Source organism: Ahaetulla prasina, chromosome 6, assembly GCF_028640845.1.
Source record: "Ahaetulla prasina isolate Xishuangbanna chromosome 6, ASM2864084v1, whole genome shotgun sequence".
Classification (NCBI taxonomy): domain Eukaryota; kingdom Metazoa; phylum Chordata; class Lepidosauria; order Squamata; family Colubridae; genus Ahaetulla; species Ahaetulla prasina.
This window is the reverse complement of record NC_080544.1, coordinates 7,201,414-7,229,302: the sequence shown is the minus strand read 5'-3', so window position 1 is coordinate 7,229,302 and position 27,889 is coordinate 7,201,414. Positions and strand designations below refer to the sequence as shown.

The following is a 27,889-nucleotide window of genomic DNA, read 5'->3' as shown; positions in this document are numbered from 1 at the left end:
TTTTTTGGTCACCAAAATTTATCTCAAGGCTTAAATTGTAATAGAATAGAATAGAATTTTTTTTATTGGCCAAGTGTGATTGGACACACAAGGAATTTGTCTTGGTGCATATGCTCTCAGTGTACATAAAAGAAAAGATACCTTCATCAAGGTACAACATTTACAACACAAATGTGGTCATAGGGTACAATTTAACTAACACTTAATGATACAACACTTAATGATAAGCAGAGGGTACAAATAAGCAATCAGGAACAATCAATATCAATATAAATCATTTATAAATCATAAATCATAATGTTATAATTATATAATATTTCTTCAAGCCTTCATGGAGCCTCTGTGATGACGTTGCTGCCCCTCAGGAGTCCACAGACCACAGCTTGAGAACCATTTGCCCTAGATACCTGCCAAAGAGCCATTCGCAAGCCTTCTCATCTCTAAGAGGAGCTGTACAGGTTCTCTCACAATTTACTAAGATGAACGGAGAATTGGGGGACTGCAGAAAACTGACTGGCCATCGGAGAAATGGAATTAAAATAAATTACATGAATTGAGAGATAGATTAGTATAGTGGTTAACGTATCAGGTTAGAAACTGGGAGACAGTGCGTTCTAGTCCCATGCTGGGCACAAAGCCAGCTGGGTGACCTTGGACCAGTCATTTTCTCTCAGCCCTAGAAAGGAGGCAATGGCAAATCATTTCTGAAAAAATTCTTAACAGGAAAACTGCAGGGTCCTGTCGAGGCAGTGCCTTAGAAATGGACATGATGGAATGGGGACAAGAAAAAACAAACAAACTCCATACTACTCAAAATATTACCTTCAGCATCAGGATATGCTGAAGCTAAAAATATAAGATACATGATCTAACAGTGGTAAAGGAAATACGGCTACATGAAAGCAATATAACCGATAGATCAATTGCCTCTGAGGGCCACAACCCTCTCATACTAACACAGCCAGGACACAGATAGAAAAGGCTGGGAGCAGCTTACATCATCAGCCACAGGTTGAGCAGCCAAGCATTGCCAACAGGGCTGCAACATAGCTGCCAGTAAAAATATACTCTTAAATAAAATCTGTCAAGGACAGTGCAGCCTCCCACCCCCAGCTTTCATGATTATATTAAAAGGGTCAGATTTTTCTCTAGCCGCTAGTTCTGGAAATTCCAGAAAGACTTGAGCTTTTAATTAAACATTTGTCTTAGAAAGCATAAGGTGTACTACAAATAATTCTTCAGAAAGAACCTGCTCCAATAGCTAGCTATGGCTCATCTAGATTACCCTAGGGACATATAGACGGTAAATTAACAAGCACATTAAAAAATTCTTAATCTCTGCAACCCAGCCAAGGAATATGAGTGATGTAAGTTTTAGAGCTTCCAGAAAACAGTAACTCTTTCCTGGCATCTAGGGGACATCCATATTGTTGAATTCCAGAACGAACTTCATGTCATCGCTGCAAAAGGCAAAAGCCAGGGTCGGCCTTTCAAGGTAAAGATCTGCTTAAGAAAAGCAAATATGTTACGCACCAACTTCTGAAAGTTCCAAGGAATTATTGGAAGTTTTTAGCTAAGGAAAATTAATTGCCAATATTTGCCAAATGTGGTTGGCAGGCATTCAAGCAAGCTAAGCATCATTTTCAAGAATAACCTCTTTCCCCCCTGTGCTTGAAGAGAAATGTTTTCTATCAGTCCGTGCTATGTGTTCAAACAAATGCCAGCGAAACATGGACACTAACCTCTCAATCGATAAAGCTACAAGTGGCGCAGAGAGCCATGGAAGGATACATAATCAGCACCACAAGACAAGATAGAAAGACCTACACATGGATTTAGAGAACAACAGTACATGATATCATCAAGACAGTAAAAGCACTGAAATGGAAATGGGCTGGTCACATAGCAAGAATTGATGGCAGGCGGACTAAGGCAGTCTTAGAATGGATTCCAATTGATAAAAAGCATTCACAAATGAGATCAAAAACAAGATGGATCAATAACATCAGCAAGTATTGCGGGCCCAACAGAAAGCTCAAGACAATATTGGTTGGAAACATGCGGAAAAGGCCTTCATCCTGCAGTTGATAGACAATGGCTAGAATGATGATTCTAACCAACTTAGCTGACAAATTTGTCATCCAAAAGGTAGAGAGGGAACTAGAGGAAAAGCTATACTGGACCTAATTCTTACTAATACAGAAGAAGTGGTAGAGGGAGTTCAAGTCACCTAAACCCTGGGCAAGAGTGACCATGTCATATTAAATCCAATATAAGGCAAATGCAAGCAACAGAATATAATCCTAACCAGTGTCTTAAACTTTAAAAGAGCTGATTTTAACAAACTCAGAGAGACCCTAAGAAAAATTCCATGGATGAAAATGCTAAAAAAATAGAACAAATATGATCATACAAGCCCAGTCCAGCACAATACCATTGAAAATGAAAAACAAGAAATCCAAGAAGAAATCAGCATGGTTGCACAAAGATCTCTCTGATAAACTCTGATAAACTGAAAGATCAAAAGGGTAAGTACAAAAATTGGAAAGAGGGACACATAACTAAAGCACAATATCAGCAGATAGCCTGAATTTGCAAAGATGAAGTCAGGAAAGCAAAGGCTCAGAATGAACAAAGATTTGCAATGAAAAATCAAAGAGAATTTTTAAAAAAGTTTCTTTCAACACATAAATAACAAGAAAAAGTCAAGGAAACAGTCCACTAAAAAGAGAGGATGGCAAGGAAGTAACAAGCAGTAGAGAGAAAGCAGAGCTGCTTAAATAATTTTTTTGCACTAGTCTTTTCACAAAAAGAAAGTATACCCCAACAACATAACTGTAAAAGACAGACTATAAATAAATAAAATAAGCAAGAAAATGGTAATAGAATACCTATATGATCTTGCTGAATATAAATCACTGGGACATCCCAGAATTCTGAAAGAGTTGGCAGATATTATCTCAGAACCATTGTACCATATTTTTCAAAAATCCTGGAGCACCAGGGAACTACCAGAGGACTGGAAAAGAGCTGATGTAGTTCCCCTCTTCAAAAAAGGGGAAAAAATCAGACCCAGGAAACTGCAGACCAATCAGCCTAACATCAATACTGGGAAGATATTGGGGGGGGGGGGAAGATAAAAAAAAGATCTGTGAATATTTATAAACAAATGAAGTTATAATTAGAAACCAGCACGGGTTTGTTAAAAACAGATCATGCCAAACCAATCTTATTTCATTCTTTGATAAAGTGACTAAATTAGTAGTCCAGCAAAATGCTGTGGACATGGTATACTTAGACTTCAGCAAGGCATCCGGCAAAGTAGACCTCAACCTCCTTCTTGACAAACTAAAAAAATGTGGGATAGACTGCATCACAAATAATTCCCTCAACACTGTCAAACTAGTTATTAAGTCTGCATTACTATTAATCTTCTCATCGTTCCTATCACCCATCTCCTTCCACTTATGACTGTAACCTTGTTGCTGGTATCCTTACGATTTATCTTGTGATTCTTGATGAAGGTATCTTTTCTTTTATGTGCACTGAGAGGGTATGCACCAAAGACAAATTCCTTGTGTATCCAATCACACTTGGCCAATAAAGAATTATTCTATTCTAGCACCACCATATGGATTTGTAACTGGATGACAAACCGTACTCAATGAGTCGTCCTTAATGGTACTACATCTGCATGGAGGGAAGTAAGGAGTGGGGTACCACAAGGTTCCATTTTAGGATAATTACTCTTCAGTATCTTCATAAATGACTTAGATGAAGGAATAGAAGGGGAACTCATCAAATTTGCAGATGACACTAAGCTGCTAAGAATAGCCATCACCCCAGAAGATCCAAAAAGATCTTGACAGACTTGAACAATGGGCCCTATCCAACAACATGAAATTTAATGTGGAAAAAAAAGCAAGGTTTTACACCCAGGTGGGAAAAACCAAAGGTTCAAGTACAGATTAGGAGAAATCTGGCTCAAAAACAGTAACTGTGAGAGGGACATTGGATTCCTAGTGGTTGATCACTTAAACTTGAGCCAGCAGTGTGCGGTAGCAGCCAAAAAAGCTGATGCAATACTTGGTTGTATAAACAGAGGCACAGAATAAAAATCACGGGAAGTATTAGTACTGCTTTATAAAGCCTTAGTAAGACACCTGGAATACTGCATCCAATTTTGGTCACCACATTACAAAAAAAGATTTTGAGACTTTGGAAAAAGTGCAAAGAAGAGCAAACTTAGATGATTAAGAACCTGGAAACGAAAATGTATGAAGAATGATTGCAGGATTTGGGTTTTCTACAGAAAAGAAGGACTGGGGCTGACATGTTAGCAGTATTCCAGTATTTGAGAGGTCGCCACAAAGAACAGGAGGTCGTTATTTTCCAAAACACCAGAGGGCAGGACAAGAAATAATGGATGGAAACTAATCAAGGAGAGAAGCAACCAGGAATTAAGCAGAAACTTCCGAACAGTGAGAACCAGTGGAACAGCTTGCTTTCAGAAGTTGTGGGTGCTCTACCTCTGGAGGTTTTGAAGAAGAGACTGGACAGTCACTTGTCTGGAATGGCATAGGACAGGGGTCTGCAAACTTGGCTCTTTTAAGACTTGTGGACTTCAACTCCCAGAGTTCCTCAGCCAGAACTCTGAGAGTTGAAGTCCACAAGTCTTAAAAGAGCCAAGTCTGCAGACCCCTGGTATAGGATCTCTTGCTTGAGCAGGAAATTGGACTAGAAGACCTCACGGGTCCCTTCCAGCTCTATTCTAACCGATTGATGATGATGATGAGGATAATGATGATGAAGATGATGATTCACTAAATATGGTTTTTGCATACTTCTGGTTTAATGGAATGTTCTGGGCAACTATGGAAGAAAAGTGTTGCATTTTTTGTGTTCTGATACAAAGCTATTTTTGGTGAGGTAAATAGTAATGTTCTATTGATCTGTTAATTTCCATTACTCCCAAATGAAATAAACCAATTAAATCAGGGACCACCTTGTTTGTATAGTTAAGGCGGCAGAGGTCATCGGAGTTCGTCTGGAAGGTTTCCCATATATGGTCTGGTTCATTTCTTTACTTGGAGCAATGAGATTAGAAGGAAAGCAATGCATTGCCTGTACTGTATCCTCTCCAAGCCTATATTAATTTGGGGAAGAGAGAGGAGCTAGCCTGAGGTAACTGCAGAGCTGTTTCTGAACTGCTACAACCCATCATTCTGAGATATTCATAGTTGATGCGACATGTGCCATGAAGACAAATTTAAGGAACAAAATCTTAACAGAAGCTTCGCCAAGACATGAGTGGGATATAGAGTTCATCAAGACTTCAGAAGGCATGACAGTAAAGGACAGAAAATCAACCTACTTTCAGAAGGAATGGGCCTCTTGCCACTCATTTCTAAGTTTTGATGGACTGAGTACAACATGGCTCTCCCTAATCTCAGGTTCTTTGCTTCTGGCCCTGACAGCTTTAGCAACTGCACTAAACTTTAGATGGAGAATCTGTGAACAATAGTCAGGCTGCCTACTTAATCTTCTGCAGTGTAGCTCTCAGGCTAATCAGGAAGCAGAATGAAGGAGCTTCGAGTTGTCCAGTCATCTTGATAATATCAATATCAATAAGTAGCTATGGGTTTTGATTTCAAAATCCTCTGGAGATCATCAAGCTGACTACTCCAAGAATAAAGCTGACTTAACTAAGTTATCATGCAGTAATTAACACATTTTTCACAAGATTCCAATCCAGAACAGGGCCTACTAAGAGGAGCTTATTGCAGCTAGAATAATTTCCTCTGTGCTCACATTCGTTTCATCTGATCTTCTAACTGATGAATTGATTTAATGAAGCAGGGTATGCTTTGTTTTGTTTTATTGCATTATTCTGTACATATTAATGTACATTTATATCATATTTATGGTAAATAGAATAAATTCTTACCTCAAAATCCCAACCTCACATAATTATAAGAAAAATGTACCACAGCATATGCTCTTATTTTTAATTACCGCTCAGTATTAGCACATATTCATATTGAGGGTATCGTAAAAGCTGCCTTAAGGAGAGATTAAACTGGGAAGATAGGGCTTGATCTTCACAGTTACACAAAACTGGCTAAATTCTAAACGGTGCACGTTTAACTGAGCTTAACTGCATGATTGTGCAATTAAATTTTATACCTTTTTGAACATTAAAACGTGTGATACCTAGAAAATAAAGCAATCTGAGTATGGTATTTGATTTCACAGAGGTTAAAAATGCTGATCTATTTAATTACACAAATAAAACTGAAAAAAAATTTCACCCTGCATTCCCCAAACTTTGGCCATCATTATCTTCACATTCCATGAACCGAGGACAAGGCAGAGATATTTCGTTTGTGTCCATTTATAGACGTACCCCATATCACCGAAGACAAGACCTCTGTCCCACTCTTTACCTTTGATTCTAATTGATTAAAGTTTGTATGTATTATAATAACAATTCTTTAAGAAATTAGGATGTTGCTCTTCCTTCTCCCAGTACTCACTAGTCCTTGGAAATTCTATAAATAAATGCCTCAGCTGCATAGACGAAAGAACCTATAGGTCAGGGGTCTCCAACCTTGGCAACTTTAGGCCTGGTAGACTTCAACTCCCAGAATCCCTCAGCCAGCAAAGCTGGCTGGGGAATTCTGGGAGTTGAAGTCCACCAGGCTTAAAGTTGCCAAGGTTGGAGACCCCTGCTATAGGTTACCAGAATTCTTTTATCTGTTTGTAATATTCAGTTGGGCAAAATGGTACATCATAGGGCAACAATTAGGGCAACAAGATATCTCAAATGGGCTAACTCAAAAGAATGTGTCCAAAATCCAGGCCCCAATATCCTTGTGGGATTTGAAATTTGGCAAAGTATCACCCTTCATTTCTCAGAGACCCACAGTTTGCATGGCACAAGGGAAGATGGAGGAGCATATCCATGTCATCTTTATTGCCTCCCTCTGTGCCCAACAGGCTGGTGGCAAGGCCACAATTGGCTGCTTTGGAAACAAGGCCAAAATTTGAAATCTCTTTAACAGCAATGGGCAGCAAGGGAGAGACTCAGATACCAGATAGGGCTGATTGGGGAGCATGGCACTCAGTAGGTGAGTCCTCTTCCTCCTCTTCCTCCAACGTGGGTGCGGTGTTCCTTTTGTTCTCCCTAACCTGAGTGAAGTGGCAGGGAGTTCCGCAAATCAGCTGAGGAGGAGAAGGCTTCATTAGGGGTCTGCTGAGAGTCGAGGGGAGGGGAAATTGCCCAGTCCATATTATATGTGGAAAGAACCCAATCGTTCATGATCATTCTCTAGAAATGTGGGGTTTTAATACCTCTCCTGAAAGGACTGAATGGATTAGAGTCATGAAGGTAATTGGACTCCTTTCCCTTCTAGCAAATGGTATCAGGAAATACCTAGCAAGGTGTCATGTCCCATTCCTCCGCTGACGGCCGGGCAGGGAAATCCGAATCAGGCTTGCCTCTGCAGCTCTGCCCAAAGTCCTAGCAAAGTCCTCAGAGCAGGCAGGAGACCAGTAAGTGACTTCAGCAAGATAAGTTTGACTTTGCCTGACTCAGAGACTGCCAGAAAGCAGATCCTTTATATAGGCCATGGGGTGTGGCTCCATGACTCAGCACTCATTAAGGCCTGCCCCTCCCTTCCTTCTGTTGCCTCCACCTATCCAGTCTTCTGATGCGAGGGTCACTCCAATCAGCAGCTGTTGGAAGTAAACTTTCCTCAGGCTCACATGCTGTGGAGGAGGGGGAGGGGTCTAGCTGCTCCGTTTGCCTGGGCATGGAGCCAGGGCTGGGGCCGGGGGATGCTCCCTCCTCTGCAGCCTGCTTGGGCATGGAGCCAGGGCTGGGACCGGGAGGTACCCCCTCCTCTGCAGCTTGTCTGGGCATGGAGCCAGGACTGGGGCCGGGAGGCATACATTCCTCCATGTTCGGGAGCAGATAAGCAGACCCCGGCTGCGGTGAGAGCGGACAAGACACAACACAAGGAGAAACCAGTACAATATGTAATGTTTGCTTTCTCTTTTACTTAAGGAAATGGAAAAGTTATTTCTTTGTTCCCTACACAGACACATATTTTCGCCAATCCTGAAACAGACACAGAAGAATTTGAAGGACACTAAAAAAGCTAACCGCCCCAGACACACACATTTCAGCAAGGAACAGAAACAATCCGCACTGTGCCTCCCATGACAATCTCAGCGTAGGTGGCTACCCAGCATTAAAAGGGAACAATAAGAAGGGGAAAAAGGAGCAACGTTTCATCACCTGCCATCAGCCTCACAGTTGAGATAAAGCAAGGGAAAGAAATAAAAATACGATTCAGCAGACGCCAAAAAGAACGTGCTAATGCTATTCCTCTGAGCTCTCCCTTCCTACATACAGCATGACAGAATCTACTTACTTAAAAACATACCTGAGAGATGCTCAGCACTAAAAGTTATGTCATTTCTAAAAAAGGGAGATGACAAACCTATCCCAGGCAAGTTCTTTTGGACTCCTTAACCATCCATTCTTCGGTGCAATCAGCTGCTTAGGAAACGTTTTGCACCGCAGGCCTTGGTAATCACCATGAAGGGAAGCGAAAAGGGACAACTATTCTACCCTACAAATGCCTGGAACCATGACAACCCAGCCTTCTCTTCGGCAGCTGTGGGACCCTTCAAGGGCACTGCTATTCAAGGCAGGAACCGGGAAAGCATCAAGCGGTGTTTGTTAATAAAGAGAAATTAAATAGATGGTCTTGAGCCTTCTGTGCGATTGCTGGTTCACACGGGAAAAACTCAGTGCCGCCGGCAGAAGGATGCAAAGAGGCTGGCTTAGCAGAGGGACTGAGCAAGCTGGGTGATGGAGAAGCTGACGAGAGATAGCTGAAGAATTATTAGAATTATATTTTTCAAGCTGTTCTTAAAGTAATCCGTTCCTCGCTTCTTTTAAAAGGCAGCTTAAAAATTACTGTCTGCAAATTTCAAGGTTAGGAAATGGATTTTGCTTTGTGATTTCTCTTCTAATGTATATTCTGAACCAGAATTACAATTTGGCTTGGCTCACTTGTTCATTGAAAGCAGGTACAGTACTTAATGCAGGAAGCATGATCTACTCTAAACAATGCTGTTCAATCGACTCCACCAAATTTGAAAAATGACAAAGTTCAGTGGTAAAACACAGGCTTTACCTATAAAGAAGCCCCAGTTTTAGTCCTTAGTACCTTTTATCCTTGGTACAACAACAGCAAAAATCCCTGGGGAATCTCTGCCGGTGTAAAACAGCTGTTTACATTATTCAGCCTACAGCTATAAGCCCACAGGCAGACTTGTATGAGGAAGATTGCACACCGGATAGAAACACATCGTCTTTTCATCCAAACTCGAAATCGGATGGCAGTGATTTTGATATCTTGGAATTTGTGATCACCTTTTTGTGGCCCGACATTATTTTTATTTATTCGAATTTTTTTATTATTATTATTTTATAACAAAATACACGTCATTTACAAGCACTAAAATCAGAAAAATGGAGTAAAACTATAAGCTAACCATCATTATCAACATTGCAAATGCACAAACATTGCGTAGTTTGCTAACAATGTGCCCCCTTTGCACAATGATGCTAAAGAATCAATCCACAAATCATCCTAAAACACTGAATATTCCCAGCTTCACATTTTTATACCAGTAAAATTCAGTTAAAATTCAATATTCAATAAAAACTATACCCCTAGGTAATACATCTGTTCAACTTCCCCTGATGAAGTTCGGCTAAGCTAAATCTTCCGTGCCATTCTACATTAATGGTTGAGCCAATGCTCTGCCATATTCTGCAATAAATGAACTATGACTTGGCATAGGCAACGATTAGGAAAAAGTTGCTCCTAAAGTTAAGCTTTCGGTACTAATAGCAGAATTAACATGGGGAATAGCTTCTCTCTTTTTGAATATTCCTACAACTTACCTTAAAGATTTTGATTCAAAACTTTTTTAATGGATGAAACTATGTATCAAACTGGCTATAATTCCAAGTTCACAGTTACTGTAAATAAAGTTCACAATTTGACAAGTTGAAGTAAGACAATTTGTTCACAATTTGACAAGTTCACAATTTGACAAGTTGAAGTTCACAATTTGACAAGTAAGAAGGCATTCCAAGATGGGGTATAATGAACTCCATTACTAAATGCTATTTGTATACCTAGGAATTTCCATAGATAATTGATCCATCTGTGCAGCCTAAGCTGAATTTTTCGTTTGTGAGCAAAATCAAGGGAAGTGGGAGTTACACTGCCACTCTAGTTCTTGGAGGAGAGAGAAAAAAATGGAAGGACAAGGAGAACAAAAGGACAGCAAAGCCAAGGAATTGTCTTTTATGTGTGAATAAACAAACGGGCAACTATATAAATATACAGGCAAAGTTTAGATGGCATAAAAAGTAATACAACTGTTCCCAAATGAAATAGCACTGTAGTAGGTTTTTGTTCAGGTTATTTATTTGATTATATTCTGCCCTTACTTTGTACCACTCAGGGTGTTGTACATAATGCGCCCTGGTTTATTTCCCCCACAACAGGAGTAACCCTGTTGAGTTGGATTAGGCTAAAAGAGAATGACCTGAAAATCTCCTTCAACCTGGGCTCCTGCCACACATTTGCCAACTTGTATAACTGTCACTCCTAACAGTGCCTTTATTTACAGATGGCCAACTACCGATTTGAGGAAAACTGGGGGGTGGGGGTGGGTGAGATTAGGTAAAGTTAAGCCTAAAAGCAGGCAAAAGTTGCTTAAATCAACCCTTAATAAGACAAAGTCAACTCTACATATATGTATTTCAGCCCATGAAGAAATGAAAACAACCACTACTCTACACCCAAACCAGGGGTGAAATCTAAACATTTTCCCTACCGGTTCTGTGGGCGTGGCTTAATTGGTGGGTGTGGCTTGGTGGTCAGATGGCTGGGTGGGCGTGGCCAATAACAATAAATAATAAAAATAATAAACAAAGTATAAAAAAACAATAAGAGGTACCAAAAACCAACTTTCACACTTTACACACGCACACACCACAACACAACTCACACACACACAATACCACATTCAGCTTTCTGAGATTTTGTGGGTTTGTGTAGTTAGAGTGAAAGACTACAGAAACACACCAAATCTCAGAAAGCTGCACAAATATTTTATTTTATTATTAAGGTTTATGGACTCCAATTCCCAGAGTTCCTCAGCCAGAAAAGCCAGACAGCATTAATCACTCAATGATGAAATAGATTAGCTAAGTTTAGATTAGTTCTGTCTGCTGCTGAAAGCGAAACTGGGGCTTTCCGGCTGGGAAAAAAGCCATGAGGTCATCAGTTATCAGGTAAGTGCCTTAGAATCTCTTAAAAGGAGGTTTTCTACATGTTTTCTAAAGAAAAGATGTTTTTTAAGGTTCTGCCGATGAGGAATTCAGGTGAGATCCCCAGAGAAGCCTTTAAAAAAATTTTTAAAATTTAAAGGCTCTGCCGATCTCAGCTGAGGGGCGGGATCCTCAAAGGCTTTTTTTTTACTTTTAAAGGCATGCTGAAGCAAAACCTTCTTTTAAAAGTAAAAAAAAAACCCCTCTGCTGATGGTGCAGCTCAGCAGAGGCAGTGGGCAGGGCCAGGGATTTTTGCTACCGGTCCTCTGAACCAGCAGCCACCATCGCTACCGGACCGTGCAAGCCGGTCCGATCCGGAAGCATTTCACCCCTGATCCAAACTCATTTCTCCACTTAAGGGGTCCTTGGTGTTATCTGAGCTTGTTTTTTTTTTTTGCAGATGTTTCTTTACCCAATCTAGGTAACAATAACACTGCACTGAGGATGTTGCCTAGTTTGAGTAATGAAACATTTGGAGGAAAACAACCAAGGTCAGAGAACATGAAGGACCCTCACTTCAACTCTGAGTTACAAATATTCTTCTTTACTGATTTCCCTTCTTGCTTCAATAGGTAGAGTCCCAGATCCATGCTACCTTATTCATCTAATGAAGAGGGTGAGGAGGGAAAAAGAGAAGAATAGAACAAGTTTGGAATAGTCTTCTGTACAAAGATATAGAATTCTGCTTCTATTTCATGACTGACTGATGAGGTGCCTTATCTGTTAGCGAATGCTAACATGCAGGGAGTTAATGCTTCTAATTAATTTTGCAATATACTCTTGTGTAATTCACACCAAACAGCCTTTATTGTGGTTATTTTTAGCAAATTTTGTTTGTTTTAATTATAGGTTGGATCTATCCTAGAGCATAGTCATACTGCACTCCCACTGAAGTCAATGAGATAAGTTAGTCATGACCTATCTAAACTTGATAATACTGTGCTTTCATCTTATGTTGCTTTAAATGGGCCTAACAAATAAAATAATTTCCAGCAATTCTCTCTATCAAAACCAGGGCAAGCCAAGCCAAATCATTGTTTACTAAGGGCAGGACTGAAACATGGTAACATATTTTAATGTACATATTTTAGACACACAGCCCAGCCCGTTCAAAGCATCCTTATTGTTACACGCCTCCAGGGCACTGTCAACACACTAGCTGCACCAGAAGTCAGAAAAATACTTATTAAGCAGATTAACCTCTTTGGAAGAGGTTCTGGAACCCCAAGAAACAGGAGATTCTCAAACAGGGCCCAGTTCCTCAAGGAGATTCTCAAACAGGGCCCATTTCCTCAAGAGAAACATTTCTGGACTGTCCTTCTTCTCAGAATGTGAAGAAAGACCTTCTGGTCCAGGCAAGTCTCTCCTGTGAAAGCTTCATAATGTGAAACCAAGGCCCCTCATCCATAATTATCTACCTGCCACCCAAGCCCCCCTTGATGAGTAAGAGCAGTTTTCAGGCAGCTGCACTTGAATTTTTGGTTAGTCTCCAAGAGCTTGGAAATAGTACCTTCCAAAATGCTGGACAGGTGGTTGGAATTCCATTTCTGAGTCCTAAGTAATTTCTGATGCTTTGGGATAGGTGGGAAACATACAACTAATCGCTGCCTTTTTCTACGCCTAGTGAAATGTATCTGAACACTGGGAAAATGGGTGATATTTTGAAGAAGACTAAATAAAGATCCAGGAGCAGAACAAAGCTACTGCTTTAGTGACTGCCCTGTTTTTCTGCTCAAACTACAAATTAGGAATAGGTATAACCCAAATTGTTGGCTCAGAGATACTGTACAATCATGGTAATTGGTCCTATAAAGCAAACCCAAATTAAAGTTTCTTTCTCTTTCAATTTTCTCCTCCTTCCAATCACTGAGCTACAATGAGAAGGATGTGAGAGTGAATGGGGGATTCCAAAGGTTTTCAAGAATAAATAACAGCCCTCCTGCTGTTTGCTAAAGTTAATGATTTCACTGGGACAAATTCTATTCTTCCTCCTCCTTGGTTGAATGATTTGACTGCATGTTTTCATTAGTACTTTGTTATATCCCTCCAACGGGTTATTATCAGGTTCCCTGTTCCTCTAAAGGAGATAAAATAAATCTCTTGCACAAGATGAAAAATATGGAAATAGAGAACTACTTGGAAATGTACTCCGACAAGAGACAAGAAAAATCTCAATAAATACATTTTAACAGTTCTTCTGACTCAGAAGTTATTGGTCCAAGAATTGGGAAGCTTGTAACTTAGGTGCTTGCTTAAAAACATTTTGATCTCAATGCAAAGCAAAGAATAATCTAAGAGTTCTAGGAAAGCAAATCATATCAAACAGCAAGTCTCTGTTAAAAAGAATTGCACTAAATATCCATAGTTCTGAGCCCCAAAGTTGGTTCACTAAAATACCATATTTTTCAGAGTATAAGATGCTCTGGAGTATAAGATGCACATTAGTTTTGGGGGAGGAAAACAACAACAACAACAAAATTCTGCCTCTGTCTACCAGCATCCATCGGTATTCATTGGCCTAGCATCCTTGCAGGAAACAGCAAACAGCCTGTAAATAGCAGCTGATTGGCGATTGGATCGGCCTCCCAGAATACTGCCAATCAGCTGTTCCAGGCTGCATGGATTGCCACAGCCCAGTGCCGCCTCCACGCATTGCGTTTTTACCCCCTGCGCGTCAGTTTTTTGGCTTCCGCATGTTGTGTTTTCGTCCTCCGCATGCTCCATTTTAGATCTGTTGCAGGCTGTGGGGATTGCCACAGCACGTCACCGCCAATTGCTGCCTCCGCACATCGCATTTTCGGCCTCCTCATGTTATGTTTTCAGCCTCCACACGCCCTGTTTTTGGCCTCTGCGCATCGCATTTTCAGCCAGTTCCAGACAGTGGGAATCACCACCCCCCGCCGCCGATCCTTGCATCCTGGAACCAGACAAAAATGCAATGCGCGGAGGTGGCAATTGGCGGCGATGTGCTATGGCGATCCCCGCAGCCTGGAACGGGTGTAAAATGGGGCATGCAGAGGCTGAAAACGTGACACACAGAGGCCAAAACCGGTCAAAAGGCGGAGGCCTGCAGGTGGACAGGGTTTCGGCAACATTCGGTATATAAGACACACAGACATTTTCACCCACTTTTTTTGGGGGGGGTAGGGGAAAGTGCATCTTATACTCCGAAAAATACAGGTAAGCCTTTTACAGTGCAGATCCTTGGAGAGGAATAACATTTCTTAAGAGACATAATGAATCTGACAAACACAGACTGTCCAGCTTGCAAAGCTGTATACGTGAGCGATATATTTGCAAAATTACAGACAATAGGCAATTCTCTTTTAGCCTTCCATGTTCTTGTGCAACTGCTCATTTTATTTTGAAAGGAATTTGAGATGACTTAGAAAATAATGCAGTTAAGATGGGAGTAGGCAATCTGTAGTCTTCAGTCTAATTCCAAAATTCTTTGGTAATAGGTAAGTTCCAGTTTCTGATAAGCATTTTCCTATGGTCTGCTATCTGTTGAAGTGAGGAGAAAAAGCCCCAAGACAATGGTTTTATATTACCACACTTCGCTTCAGCTCCCTATACCATACAGCTACCAACTCCTGAAGGTAACAGAACATGGCTGCTGTCAGAAAAACAGCTGTCTACTGGGACAACACAAAATATTCCTGCTCAGAATGTGCTGGCAACAACTCTGGCCGTTCAGAGTTGAGAACAGCTTATTCCAGCATCAGGAGGTTTCATCTTAGGTGGGTTTTTTTCTTCTTCTTTCCTTTCGCAACTTCTGTCTTCTGACAGGCAGGCAAGCTGGGAAATTGTCCTCAGTCCTACTGGCGGGTCAAACACTGCTAAGTACACTTGTATGTTACATTTCCCAGAACTCTGGCAACTACCTGTCCTGTGTGCCAGGGACCACAGAAGGTATCCAAAGAATCACAGAGTTGAAAGGGGCATTTAAGGTCTTTTAGTCCAACATCCTGCTCAGAGCAGGAATCCACATATTCCTTATGTGCCTCTGTGGCTCAGACTGGTAAGACAGTCTGTTCTTAACAGCAGCTGCTTGCAATTACTGCAGGCTCAAGCCCCACCAGGCCCAAGGTTGACTCAGCCTTCCATCCTTTATAAGGTAGGTAAAATGAGGACCCAGATTGTTGGGGGCAATAAGTTGACTTTGTATATAATATACAAATGGATGAAGACTATTGCTTGACATAGTGTAAGCTGCCCTGAGTCTTCGGAGAAGGGCAGGATATAAATGCAAATAATAAAAAAAGAAGAATAATAAAAAAATATTATCCCACGTTGCTCTGCTTGCTCTATTCCAATGTGGCCGAAATACCAAGACACAGAACGAGGTAAGAACACGAAAGGAAGAATCATCAAAAATCCTTGGTATTTTCTGTTCAAGCTGACCTGTTTTGCTGTAATCTAGAGAGTAAGCAGCTGTGTCCTTTTATAAACACACCAATCTTAAGTTTATGGTAATTCTGCCCCATTTCTAAGTATGTGGACAATTCTTTGGGGCATTTCAAGATTTATTTCTGAACTGGATCCCAATGTGCCCTGCGCAACGTTTTTGAAATCTTATTTCAACAGAACTTAGAAGGAAATTATTACTCACTTAGATGGGAAAGGAGAGCAAATATACCAAATACAGATTCCTCTGATCTTGGAAATTGCAAGCAAAATTCTTGCCATAAAAGAGAAAGGGAAAAACAGTGGGCAAAGAATTAAAATACCACCCTGGGATTGCGGCAGCCTTTAGATACCTAGGTTTTTGAAATGCAGAACAAATTTAAGCACAATGGCCATGGATCTATCAACAGCTCTAAAGCATAGCTGAATCAAATCACCACCCAAACAGTAATTTTCCTTTAAAGCAGGGGTCTCCAAACTTGTCAACTTTAAAGCCTGGCGGACTTCAACTCCCAGAATCCAGCTTTGCTGGCTGGGGCATTCTGGGAGTTAAAGTCCTCCAGGCTTAAAGTTGCCCAGGTTGGAGACCCCTGCTTTAAAGATCGGACACTGAAATACAAAAATCACACAACCACCTTATTTCTCTGGTGAGCTTCCATAAGAAATGCTGTTTGTTCTAAGGAAGAGAAGAATGAACAACAGGAATGTTTAGTTTGACCCAGTAAAGCACTTTTTCTATATCTAATACAGCTTTCATTCCAATGGAAGAACAAGAAAATGCGACCGAAGGCAGGGACAAGCCGAAAGGGACTGTCCAGCGAGGTGCACAGAACGTCAAGCAATTATGAGAAGTGACCCAACACCAGAAAAGGACCGTTCTGAAGTGGTTTGACCTCAAAACTTGAAATGGACCCATTTTAAGATTGGGCCCATTCCAAAAGACTTCTAATAGTCGGTTCTGAGATTGGAAAGGCCCCTTTCAAGGTTAGAACAGAACATTCTGGCAACACGTCTTTTTTTTTCTCCATGGGAGAAGCTGAATTGAGGGAGGAACAATGGTGCAGTTCATTTTCTTGGGTGAAATATCTGTCTAAGCAGAGGACAGATGGAAAGGCTTCATACCCAAAGGCAAGTTTTCTGAGGAGTTCCTTCGGCACAAAGCACACACACACACACACACACACACACCCTGTCTATCCAAAACGGTTGCCATAGTTCTGGCTCACCATTCTCACGAGAGAAGAAACTTGGCAAGTTTCATTTCCTCCGAAGGTCTGTTGCAATGGCACTTACCAATATTTGGGTGTTTTAATAACCGGCAGATTCGAGCTTCCCGCTCTAGTTTCTGATGATCTGAAAAAAAGAAAAAGAAAAAAGAGGAAAACGTATTAATGACTTCTGCTTTCCGCCTATGTTCAGAGTTAAAACAAAAAGCAGACCCCGACTGCCAATAACGAACAGCAGCAGATGCACAGTTTCTCCCAGAACCTGCAAACATCCTAAAAAAAGGCAATTTTTCTATAGTAAATACAGGTGAAATGTTCCAAAAAGCGAATGATTTATATGAGGGGTCTCCAACCGTGGTCCCTTTAAGACTTGTTGACTCTGGGAGTTGAAGTCCACAAGTCTTAAAGGGACCACGGTTGGAGACCCCTGATATATATGATCTTTTTGATTTAAATAAGCTCCAGTTTTAGTTTCTTTTTCAGTCTTCAGAGAATATTTTCTGCTTGCTGACCAGCTTGAATTCTTTTAATTCTAGAAGTGAGATTTAAATCCAAGGTAGAAAAGAAACTGAGTGGGTGGATGGGGTGACGTCACTTCTAAGGTTTCTTAGAAGTTTATTAATTTGCTGAGATTTGAAAATGCTAAGGAAAAAAAAAATCAAACAGCTGGGACTTAGCTTTGTAAAGGGATGAGTGTCATCTATAGGCAGGTTAGTGAACAGTTGCCTCGCTCCCACAATCTATCTTTCCCATGGCCCAGTGCTAAAATACTTCCCAGAGTTCACCCATCTCCGTTTCATGCCCACTGGGTGGCAAGATTCCAGAACGTGACACTGAAGGCAAAACTGATGTTGTTCTCCAGTATAGTTATTATGCCTTCACAACCCAATATCAAAGTTAAACTTTTGGTAAAAGTTTCACTTCCATTTTAGAATTAGTATATATATTCTGGTCATTTTATTTTATTTATTTTGTCACACAGTATATATAAGCGTAATCATGAAATAACTATACAATATATAAGCATATATATAAGTATGAGTATGAAATATCTATATTAATTGGATATAACGAAAGGAAACAATAGGACAGGAATAGTAGGCACTCTTGTGCTCTTATGCACATCCCTTACAGACCTCTTAGAAATGGAGTGAGGTCAATAGTAGACAGTTTTTGGTTGAAGCTTTGTGGGGATTTTGGGAAGAGACCACAGAGTCAGATAGTGCATTCCAGGCATTAACAACTCTGTTACTGAAGTCATATTTTCTGCAATCAAGATTGGAGCGGTTAACATTAAGCTTAAATCTATTGTGTGCTTGTGTATTGTTGCAATTGAAGCTGAAGTAGTCTTCGACAGGAAGGACATTGTAATAGATGATTCTATGAGTTATACTCAGGTCATGTCGAAGGCGGCGTAGTTCTAAATTTTCTAAACCCAGGATTTCAAGTCTGATGGCATAAGGTATTTTGTTGTTTACAGAGGAGCGGAGAACTCTTCTTGTAAAATATTTCTGGACACGTTCAATTGTATTGATGTCAGAAATGAGGTATGGATTCCAGACAGGTGAGCTGTATTCAAGAATTGGTCTAGCAAATGTTTTATATGCTCTGGTTAGTAGTGTAGTGTTTTTGGAGAAGAAGCTACGCAAGATTAGGTTTACAACTCTTAAAGCCTTTTTTGTGATATAGTTGCAGTGGGCTTTGGCACTTAGATCATTTGATATGAAAACTCCAAGGTCTTTATGTTATACTTTCCATTCCAAAAGCAAATGACCTACCTACAAAAATAGTCCAACTCAGTTATGGAAGCAGCTATTGCCTTCTGCAGCAGTTAATCCTGTTCTTGCTATTGTGTAATAAGAAAAACCATAGCTTATTCTTGATTCATATTTAGCTTTATGCCAACTCACCATTTTCAATTTTATGCAGAATGTGCAGTATCCAGATGAAAATAAATAAGAGCCTATCATGACAACATGCATAAAGCCCTGGTGGTTTTTAAAAGTGTGCTCTCAGTAATCCCTTTGGCAACTCTTCGGGAGCAGAAGAACCTGAGATTTTCGTTAATGGTCGAGCTAGCACTAGAATGATGCACCTTGTTGAAGATACATATAGAAAAATTATGGTCAACCCCAATCGATCCAGTTACTGGTTTTTAGTACGAGGCCTGAAACAGGCTTTGGAAAACTCTGATCAGCCTGAGAAAACATCTCAGGAGGAATCTAACACCTTTTCTGCCTTCCTGAATTTGAGCTCACCTCATCAGCTGCATAGAGTGGCTGGACAGATGAAGTGTTTAAATGGGAATGAGGAAAGAGAACACAGGTTGGTTATGCAGATGCAGGTTACATGTGACACACAGTCCTAGCATCTTCAGCAATTAACAAGTATAGTGGATTAAAAACTCATTGTCAAGGTTCTAAGTAATACCCGCAACGAAAGAAGACTCTGAGGCTAGAAATTCCTCAAAGTTTCATTTTATTAGAGATGTCATATTGGCACATCTGGGAAAACCCGAATCTGAAAGCTTCCAGGTTTTCCCCACCCAACAGAAAGTCCAAGTCCCTTCCCCTGCACCCACACGTCCATCACATGGTCCAATCAATGCACCATCCCCACTGGAGATGCCTTCCAGTCACGCCACTCCAGGTACAGGCCTGGATGTCCTTGACTCTCAGAGAAAGGAATGTTATTTTGGCTATGTATCTCCACCACTCTATCCTATCCCCCCCCATCCTAGTTTCCCACAGCACTAAGTGTGGCAGCCCTGAAGATCCAAAGAAAAAGATGGCCTCCAGGGCTGACATTCGTTGTGTTACCAGAGACCTTTTGAGCTGCCTAAAAACTTTATGTCTATGGCTTCAGCAATGCTAAAGTCACATTTTTCTAAAATAGAGACTTTGAAGTCAGCCACAGAGTGGCCAGGGAGGTTAAAATGCTCTGTAAGTACAGAGCATTTTAAGATTCATTAGGAAGAAGTTAAAGAATTTTGGTATGTTACCAGGTTTTCCGATTGCAGGTAGTCCTCAACTTGTGACCACAATTCAGCCCAAAATTCCATTGTTAAGCAAGATATTTGTTAAGGAAGTTTTGCCCCCTTTTATAATCTTTATTACCACAGTTGTTAAGTGAATCACTGTACTTAAGTTAGTAACATGGTTGTTAACTAAATCTGGCTTCCTCATTGACTTTGTTTGCCAAAAGTTCACAAATGGTGGTCACATGACCCCACAACACTGCAACCGTCATAAATACATCCCAGCTCCAAATTTTGATCACATGACTTTAGGGACGCTGCAACTATTGTAAGTGTGAAAATGGTCATAAGTCACTTTTTTTTTCAGTGCTGTTGTTACTTCAAATGATCACTAATTGAATTATTGTAAGTCAAGGACTATCTGTAATAATCAGAAGTCAAAGATGTTAACAAAAAATATGAAATTGTAAGTTCAAATAAACTGATGGGAAAAAAAAACTGATTTTAAGATTGAGAAAAAAGGAAAGTACCTGGGTATTATTATGACAAATATAAATTGTCTGCTATTTGAAAATAACCTTGTTAAGACATAGAATGAAATTAAGAAGGACATGGTAAAGTTGGAGAAATTAAAACTGTCACTTTGGGGAGAATGCTTTGCCAATAATGATGCTTCTGTTTCAGATAATACCCATTTTGACATCAGTTTACCATTTAAACAATTAAACATCTAAATTCATTTAGAAAGGATGGAAAATTGTAAGTCAAATATGAAGAGTTATAAGATATAAAGGAGGATTGGATTGATCATATTTGAAATTACAATTTGCTGCTTGTTTGATATAGATGAAATAATGGATGTTGCTGAGAAACAAGAAACTTTTGGTCTCTTGGTCACGGCCTGAGGTTTAGATGGCATGGATATTTATGGATATTTATAGTACAATAAAGTTAATTTGGATTTTAAAAATCATTTTATTAGACATTCCATATTGAGAATATGGAATAGATGTAAACCCACGCACAAAATAGATCTCCGCTCAAGAAGCATATTATAGAAGAGAAACAGCAGACAAGGACAAATGGTTGACATATCAGAAATTATTGGAAAGCCATCAAGGGGAATTTAAAACTAAATCAAGAGAGCAATTAATAGCAGAAGAATGTAATTGTCAATGGTTTTCCCATTTACATTTATCAGAAAGATTAAAATGAACCAAAAGATTTATGGCGTGGAGCAAAGTAAGACAGAATTTAAAGTACAAGTGTACACTGATGATGAACATGTAATTACTAAAATGTATAAAGAGGTGTAGATGAAAATGTATAATAGAGAGCCTGTTTGGCCTAGTGGTTAAAGTGACAAATAAAATAAATAAAATAAAAATAAAATAGAAACCAGGAGACTGTGAGTTTCAGTCTGAGTGAGTTTGGATCAGTCAGCCCCTCTCTCTCAGCCCAACTCACCTCACAGGGTTGTTGTGAAGAAAATAGAAAGAGAAAGGCATATTAGATATGTTAGCATTTTGAATTTTTATCAAAATAATAAAGGTGGGAAATAAATAAATAAATAAACCTTTGCTGAAATTTGAAACAGGAAGAACAAGTTAAAGAATGTGGGCTAAGAAGTTTGGACAGATGGACCAATAGGAAAATATGTGATTAAAAGGGTTGAAATTTACACTGTGTTATATTCTTAAAGATGTTTTTTTTATGATGTATTTGTTGGTTTATAATGCCAGAAAAATTATCTAGAATGTATAAATGAAAGGATATTTTGGTGGACTTGTAAAAAAGCTTTTTAAAAAGTATTCAAATACATACTTTGATACAGAGCATTTTAAAGATTAATATTCAACTGAAGTCAGAACTTTTCTTTTTAGGACTAATGGATAAACAGTCAAAAAAAATGGAAGATTATTTCAATATATGATTATTGCAGCAAGATTATTATATGCACAGAGATGGAAAGTTTTCGCAGACTCACTAGGAACGAATGGTTGGTAAAATTGCTGAGAAGGCTAAATTAACTTCCTTCAGCGGAGGAAAAATACCATCTACATTTATTGGTGACTGAATATTTTGTGTAAAAATTAAAACAAACCATGTGATTTATGGCCTTGATTATTAGGTACGGTAGATTATAGAAAGAAATTTAGAGAGTGGAGTTAAAATATAGTTGTACTTATAACTGCTCTGAAGAATATTGAAGAATACCTTTCCTGTTTCCTATTTTGCTTCAATTTCTTGCACTTTTTGCTCTTTGCTTTCTTTTTCTTCCTTACTTTATATTAGTTTTTATCAGTTGTTATCTTCCTGTTTAAAAATGTGTGCATATATGCCTGTGTGCGTAGGGGTGCGGGGCATTGCTGGCAGAGGATGGAACAGATAACATGAGAAAGAGAGCGTGTGAAGGTGCCTCTAATTTGTACTGTGCACTTGTTGGGGCCTGTGCGGGTGCTGTTTGTGTAAAATGTAGGGGCAAAGTAGGCATCTGAGTTGATTGAAAACTGCCTTGAGAATCTGGACCTGGGTACTTGGCTTGCAACAGATGTTAAAAAGGCATCACTTCTGAATGAAGTCTTCTGACAAATGATGACAGAAGATTTTAAAAGATGAATGTTTTACTGAGTAACCCTTTCTTACAAAAAGGTCTGACAAAATGAGAAGAGGATAAACAAAGTGCTGTACCTCACTCTCTTCTTCAAAACACGTATTCTATCTTCACACATCAAAAACATCATCAAAAAAGGACAACAAAGAATGTTCTTTCTGCGCCAACTCAGAGAGCTCAAACTGCCTAAGGAGCTGCTGATCCAGTTCTACAGAGGAATTATTGAGTCTGTCATTTGCACCTCTATAAATGTCTGGTTCGGTTCTGCAACCCAACAAGAAAGACACAGACTTCAGAGGATAATTAGAACTGCAGAAAAAATAATTGCTACCAACCTGCCTTCCATTGAGGACCTGTATACTGCACGAATCAAGAAGAGGGCCGTGAAAATATTTACAGACCCCTCGCATCCTGGACATAAACTGTTTCAACTCCTACCCTCAAAACGACGCTATAGAGCACTGCACACCAGAACAACTAGACACAAGAACAGTTTTTTCCCGAAGGCCATCACTCTGCTAAACAAATAATTCCCTCAACACTGTCAGACTATTTATTAATTTGCACTACTATTAATCTTCTCATCGTTCCCATCACCAATCTCTTTCCATTTATGACTGTAATTTTTGTTGCTTATCATTAAGTGTTAAATTATACCCTATGACCATCATTTGTGTTGTAAATGTCAAATGTTGTACCTTGATGAAGGTATCTTTTCTTTTATGTACACTGAGAGCATATGCACCAAGACAAATTCCTTGTTTGTCCAATCACACTTGGCCAATAAAGAATTCTATTCTATTCTATTCTATTCTATTCTATTCTATTCTATTCTATTCTATTCTATTCTATTCTATTCTATTTCTTTTATGTACACTGAGAGCATATGCACCAAGACAAATTCCTTGTGTGTCCAATCACACTTGGCCAATAAAGAATTCTATTCTATTCTATTCTATTCTATTCTATTCTATTCTATTCTATTTCTTTTATGTACACTGAGAGCATATGCACCAAGACAAATTCCTTGTGTGTCCAATCACACTTGGCCAATAAAGAATTCTATTCTATTCTATTCTATTCTGTTCTGTTCTATTCTATTTCTTTTATGTACACTAAGAGCATATGCACAAAGACAAATTCCTTGTGTGTCCAACCACACTTGGCCAATAAATTCTATTCTATTCTATTCTATTCTATTCTATTCTATTCTATTCTATTCTATTCTATTCTATTCTATTCTATTTCTTTTATGTACACTGAGAGCATATGCACCAAGACAAATTCCTTGTGTGTCCAATCACACTTGGCCAATAAAGAATTCTATTCTATTCTATTCTATTCTATTCTATTCTATTCTATTCTATTCTATTCTATTCTGTTCTGTTCTATTCTATTTCTTTTATGTACACTAAGAGCATATGCACAAAGACAAATTCCTTGTGTGTCCAACCACACTTGGCCAATAAATTCTATTCTATTCTATTCTATTCTATTCTATTCTATTCTATTCTATTCTATTTCTTTTATGTACACTGAGAGTATATGCACAAAGACAAATTCCTTGTGTGTCCAACCACACTTGGCCAATAAATTCTATTCTATTCTATTCTATTCTATTCTATTCTATTCTATTCTATTCTATTTCTTTTATGTACACTGAGAGCATATGCACAAAGACAAATTCCTTATGTGTCCAATCACACTTGGCCAATAAAGAATTCTATTCTATTCTATTCTATTCTATTCTATTCTATTCTATTCTGTTCTATTCTATTTCTTTTATGTACACTAAGAGCATATGCACCAAGACAAATTCCTTGTGTGTCCAATCACACTTGGCCAATAAAGAATTCTATTCTATTCTATTCTATTCTATTCTATTCTATTCTATTCTATTCTATTCTATTCTATTCTATTCTATTTCTTTTATGTACACTGAGAGTATATGCACAAAGACAAATTCCTTGTGTGTCCAACCACACTTGGCCAATAAATTCTATTCTATTCTATTCTATTCTATTCTATTCTATTCTATTCTATTCTATTCTATTCTATTCTCTTTGTTCTCAAAGGGAAAGAATACTCAGTTCTGAAAAACATTTCAGAGGGAAAAAGCTTGCAACCTTTCTCCAGTTAGGTATACGGTACAAACACTTATCAGGATAATCCCAATGACTCCCAAAGCTATAATCTACTTCTCACTGAGAAGATAAGCTTGTGTTTGGACTACATTACTTCAGAAGACCAGGCAGCAGATGATGTGAAAAACCTCAGCCTCTCTCACCCTGCCCTGCCCTCCATCTGATAGAAAGCTGCTTTTGCTGTGCCTGAGAACATTAGTCTGAACTGCTTTAAGGCAACATTTAATTCCAAGCACTTTGTATTATCTCCAGCCATTTCGAACAGTGGTGGGATTCAGCCAGTTCGCACCACTTCGGGAGAACCGAAGACCTAAGTTTAACTCACAGAATCATCTATTGTAATGTCCTTCCTGTCAAAGACTATTTCAGCTTTAATTGCAATAATACAAGAGCAACCAATAGATTTAAACTTAATGTCAACCGCTTTAATCTAGATTGCAGAAAATATGACTTCTGTAACAGAATCATCAGTGCTTGGAATACTTTACCTGACTCTGTGGTCTCTTCCCATAATCCTAAAAGTTTTATCCAAAAACTTTCTACTATTGACCTCACCCCATTCCTAAGAGGACCATAAGGGGTGTGCATAAGCGCACAAACGTGCCTACCGTTCCTGTCCTATTGTTTTTCTTTTCTTCTTCCTATATATATATATATATATATATATATATATATATATATATATGCTTATACCTTTATATACTATATAACCTTTCTGTATGATAGTTACATATATTGTTGTGACAAAATAAATAAATTAAAAACCCGGTTGTTAAATTACTTGAATCCCATCACTGATTTCGATCCTGTTTCAGACCTGGATTTTGATACCAGCAGCTATGGTTTCCTTCTGGACACACACTGACAGTGGAGTCTCAACCTTGGTCCCTTTAAGACTTGTGGACTTCAACTCCCAGAGTTCCTCAGCCAGCTTTGCTGGCTGAGGGACTCTGGGAGTTGAAGTCCACAAGTCTTAAAGGGACCAAGGTTGGAGACCCCTGCATTAGGGGACAATAGCCAGAATTTTGGTGTGAAATGTCATAATACCCATTTCCGTCTTTTGCATTGCTGTTCAGAGTATGACTGGTTAGGTGGGCTGTCACAGAAATCGGTTTAATAAATACAATCCCTCTTTACTTTCTAAATGGAATTGCAAAACCAACAGTCTAAATTAAAGCTTACTTCGTTATAATCAGAGATATTAACATGTAAATGATAAAAGAGATATTTAAATGATGCTTCCAGTTTACCTCAAGCTAAGCTCACTAATACTTAAAACAAAACACTGGATTTCATAAAAATCAAAATAATAGCAAATTATAACGTATGATACAACCAGTAGATTTTTTTTTTTGTTCTGTTTGCCCCAAGGTTTCTAGGGATATAAACTAGAACTCAGACCCCCTTCAAACCTATCACTATCAATTATATCTTCATAGGGCTGGAAGGGACCTTGGAGGTCTTCTAATTCAGGGGTCCCCAACCCCCAACCCCCAACCCCTGGCCCACTACTGGGCCCCAGCCTGTTCAAAACCAGGCCACACAAGCGATGAGCAAGTGCATCCACTCCACTCCCGCAACTGGTGGGCCCTCGTGCTTGCGCATGAAGCTCCATTCGAATGAGCGGACGGTGCACCCGCCTGCCACTCGCACCAATGGAGCTGTAGGTGGATGCATGTACCTGCCTTCCATTGAGGACCTGTATACTGCACGAATCAAGAAGAGGGCTGTGAAAATATTTACAGATCCTCACATCCTGGACATAAACTGTTTAAACTCCTACCCTCAAACGACGCTGTAGAGCACTGCACACCAGAACAACTAGACACAAGGACAGTTTTTTCCAAGGCATTAGGGCAGAGAACCGGTTGTTAACTTTCTGAGCAGTTTGGCAAACTGGTTGTTGAAAGAAATCATTAGGGCAGAGAACCGGTTGTTAACTTTCTGAGCAGTTTGGCAAACTGGTTGTTGGAAGAAATCATTAGGGCAGAGAACCGGTTGTTAAATTACTTGAATCCCATCACTGATTTCGATCCTGTTTCAGACCTGGATTTTGATACCGGCAGCTATGGTTTCCTTCTGGACACACACTGACAGTGGAGTCTCAACCCTGGAGACATCTAGAAGGTGTGGCCTACAGACTTCTGATTAGCTTTCTTCATGTGTTCCAAGCCCATGAGAGTCTAAAATTGCATTTCTCTTCTTTTCCAAAGGCATTAGGGCAGAGAACCGGTTGTTAACTTTCTGAGCAGTTTGGCAAACTGGTTGTTGGAAGAAATCATTAGGGCAGAGAACCGGTTGTTAAATTACTTGAATCCCATCACTGATTTCGATCCTGTTTCAGACCTGGATTTTGATACCGGCAGCTATGGTTTCCTTCTGGACACACACTGACAGTGGAGTCTCAACCCTGGAGACATATAATAGCAAATTATAACGTATGATACAACCACTAGATTTTTTTTTTTTTGGTTCTGTTTGCCCCAAGGTTTCTAGGGATATAAACTAGAACTCAGACCCCCTTCAAACCTATCACTATCAATTATATCTTCATAGGGCTGGAAGGGACCTTGGAGGTCTTCTAATTCAGGGGTCCCCAACCCCCAACCCCCAACCCCTGGCCCACTACTGGGCCCCAGCCTGTTCAAAACCAGGCCACACAAGCGATGAGCAAGTGCATCCACTCCACTCCCGCAACTGGTGGGCCCTCGTGCTTGCGCATGAAGCTCCACTCACACAAGCGGAGGGGGCTGGACTGGAGGGCACTTGTACTCACGCGCAAAGCTCCATTCACGCACTCGAGCGAGTGGAATTTCACAGGTGAGCGCAAGTGCCCTCTGCTCGTGCATGAAGCTCCATTCGAATGAGCGGACGGTGCACCCGCCTGCCACTCGCACCAATGGAGCTGTAGGTGGATGCATGTACCTGCCTTCCCCCCACGGCTGGCCGCCAAGATAGAAAGGTTGAGGACTCCTGTTCTAATCCAATCCCCTGCCCATGGCGGGAGACTGTATATCATTCAGGACAAATAGTTGTCTGATCTTTTTATTGAAATGTGACTTTCAACTGGACTGATAAAGGTATTCCTCCCATTT

At 39.7% G+C, this 27,889-nt stretch overlaps 1 protein-coding gene across 17 annotated transcripts in view; it reads right to left on the bottom strand.

Annotated features, from left to right (window-relative positions):
• The window catches only part of CAMK2G (calcium/calmodulin dependent protein kinase II gamma), a 226,731-nt gene that overhangs the window by 105,499 nt on the left and 93,343 nt on the right, over positions 1-27,889 (bottom strand). For all 17 annotated transcript variants that reach the window (XM_058188363.1, XM_058188362.1, XM_058188366.1 and 14 more), the window contains exon 3: positions 17,127-17,186. In XM_058188363.1, coding sequence (XP_058044346.1) covers positions 17,127-17,186 — 60 coding nt within the window. The remainder of the gene's footprint in view (positions 1-17,126; positions 17,187-27,889) is intronic.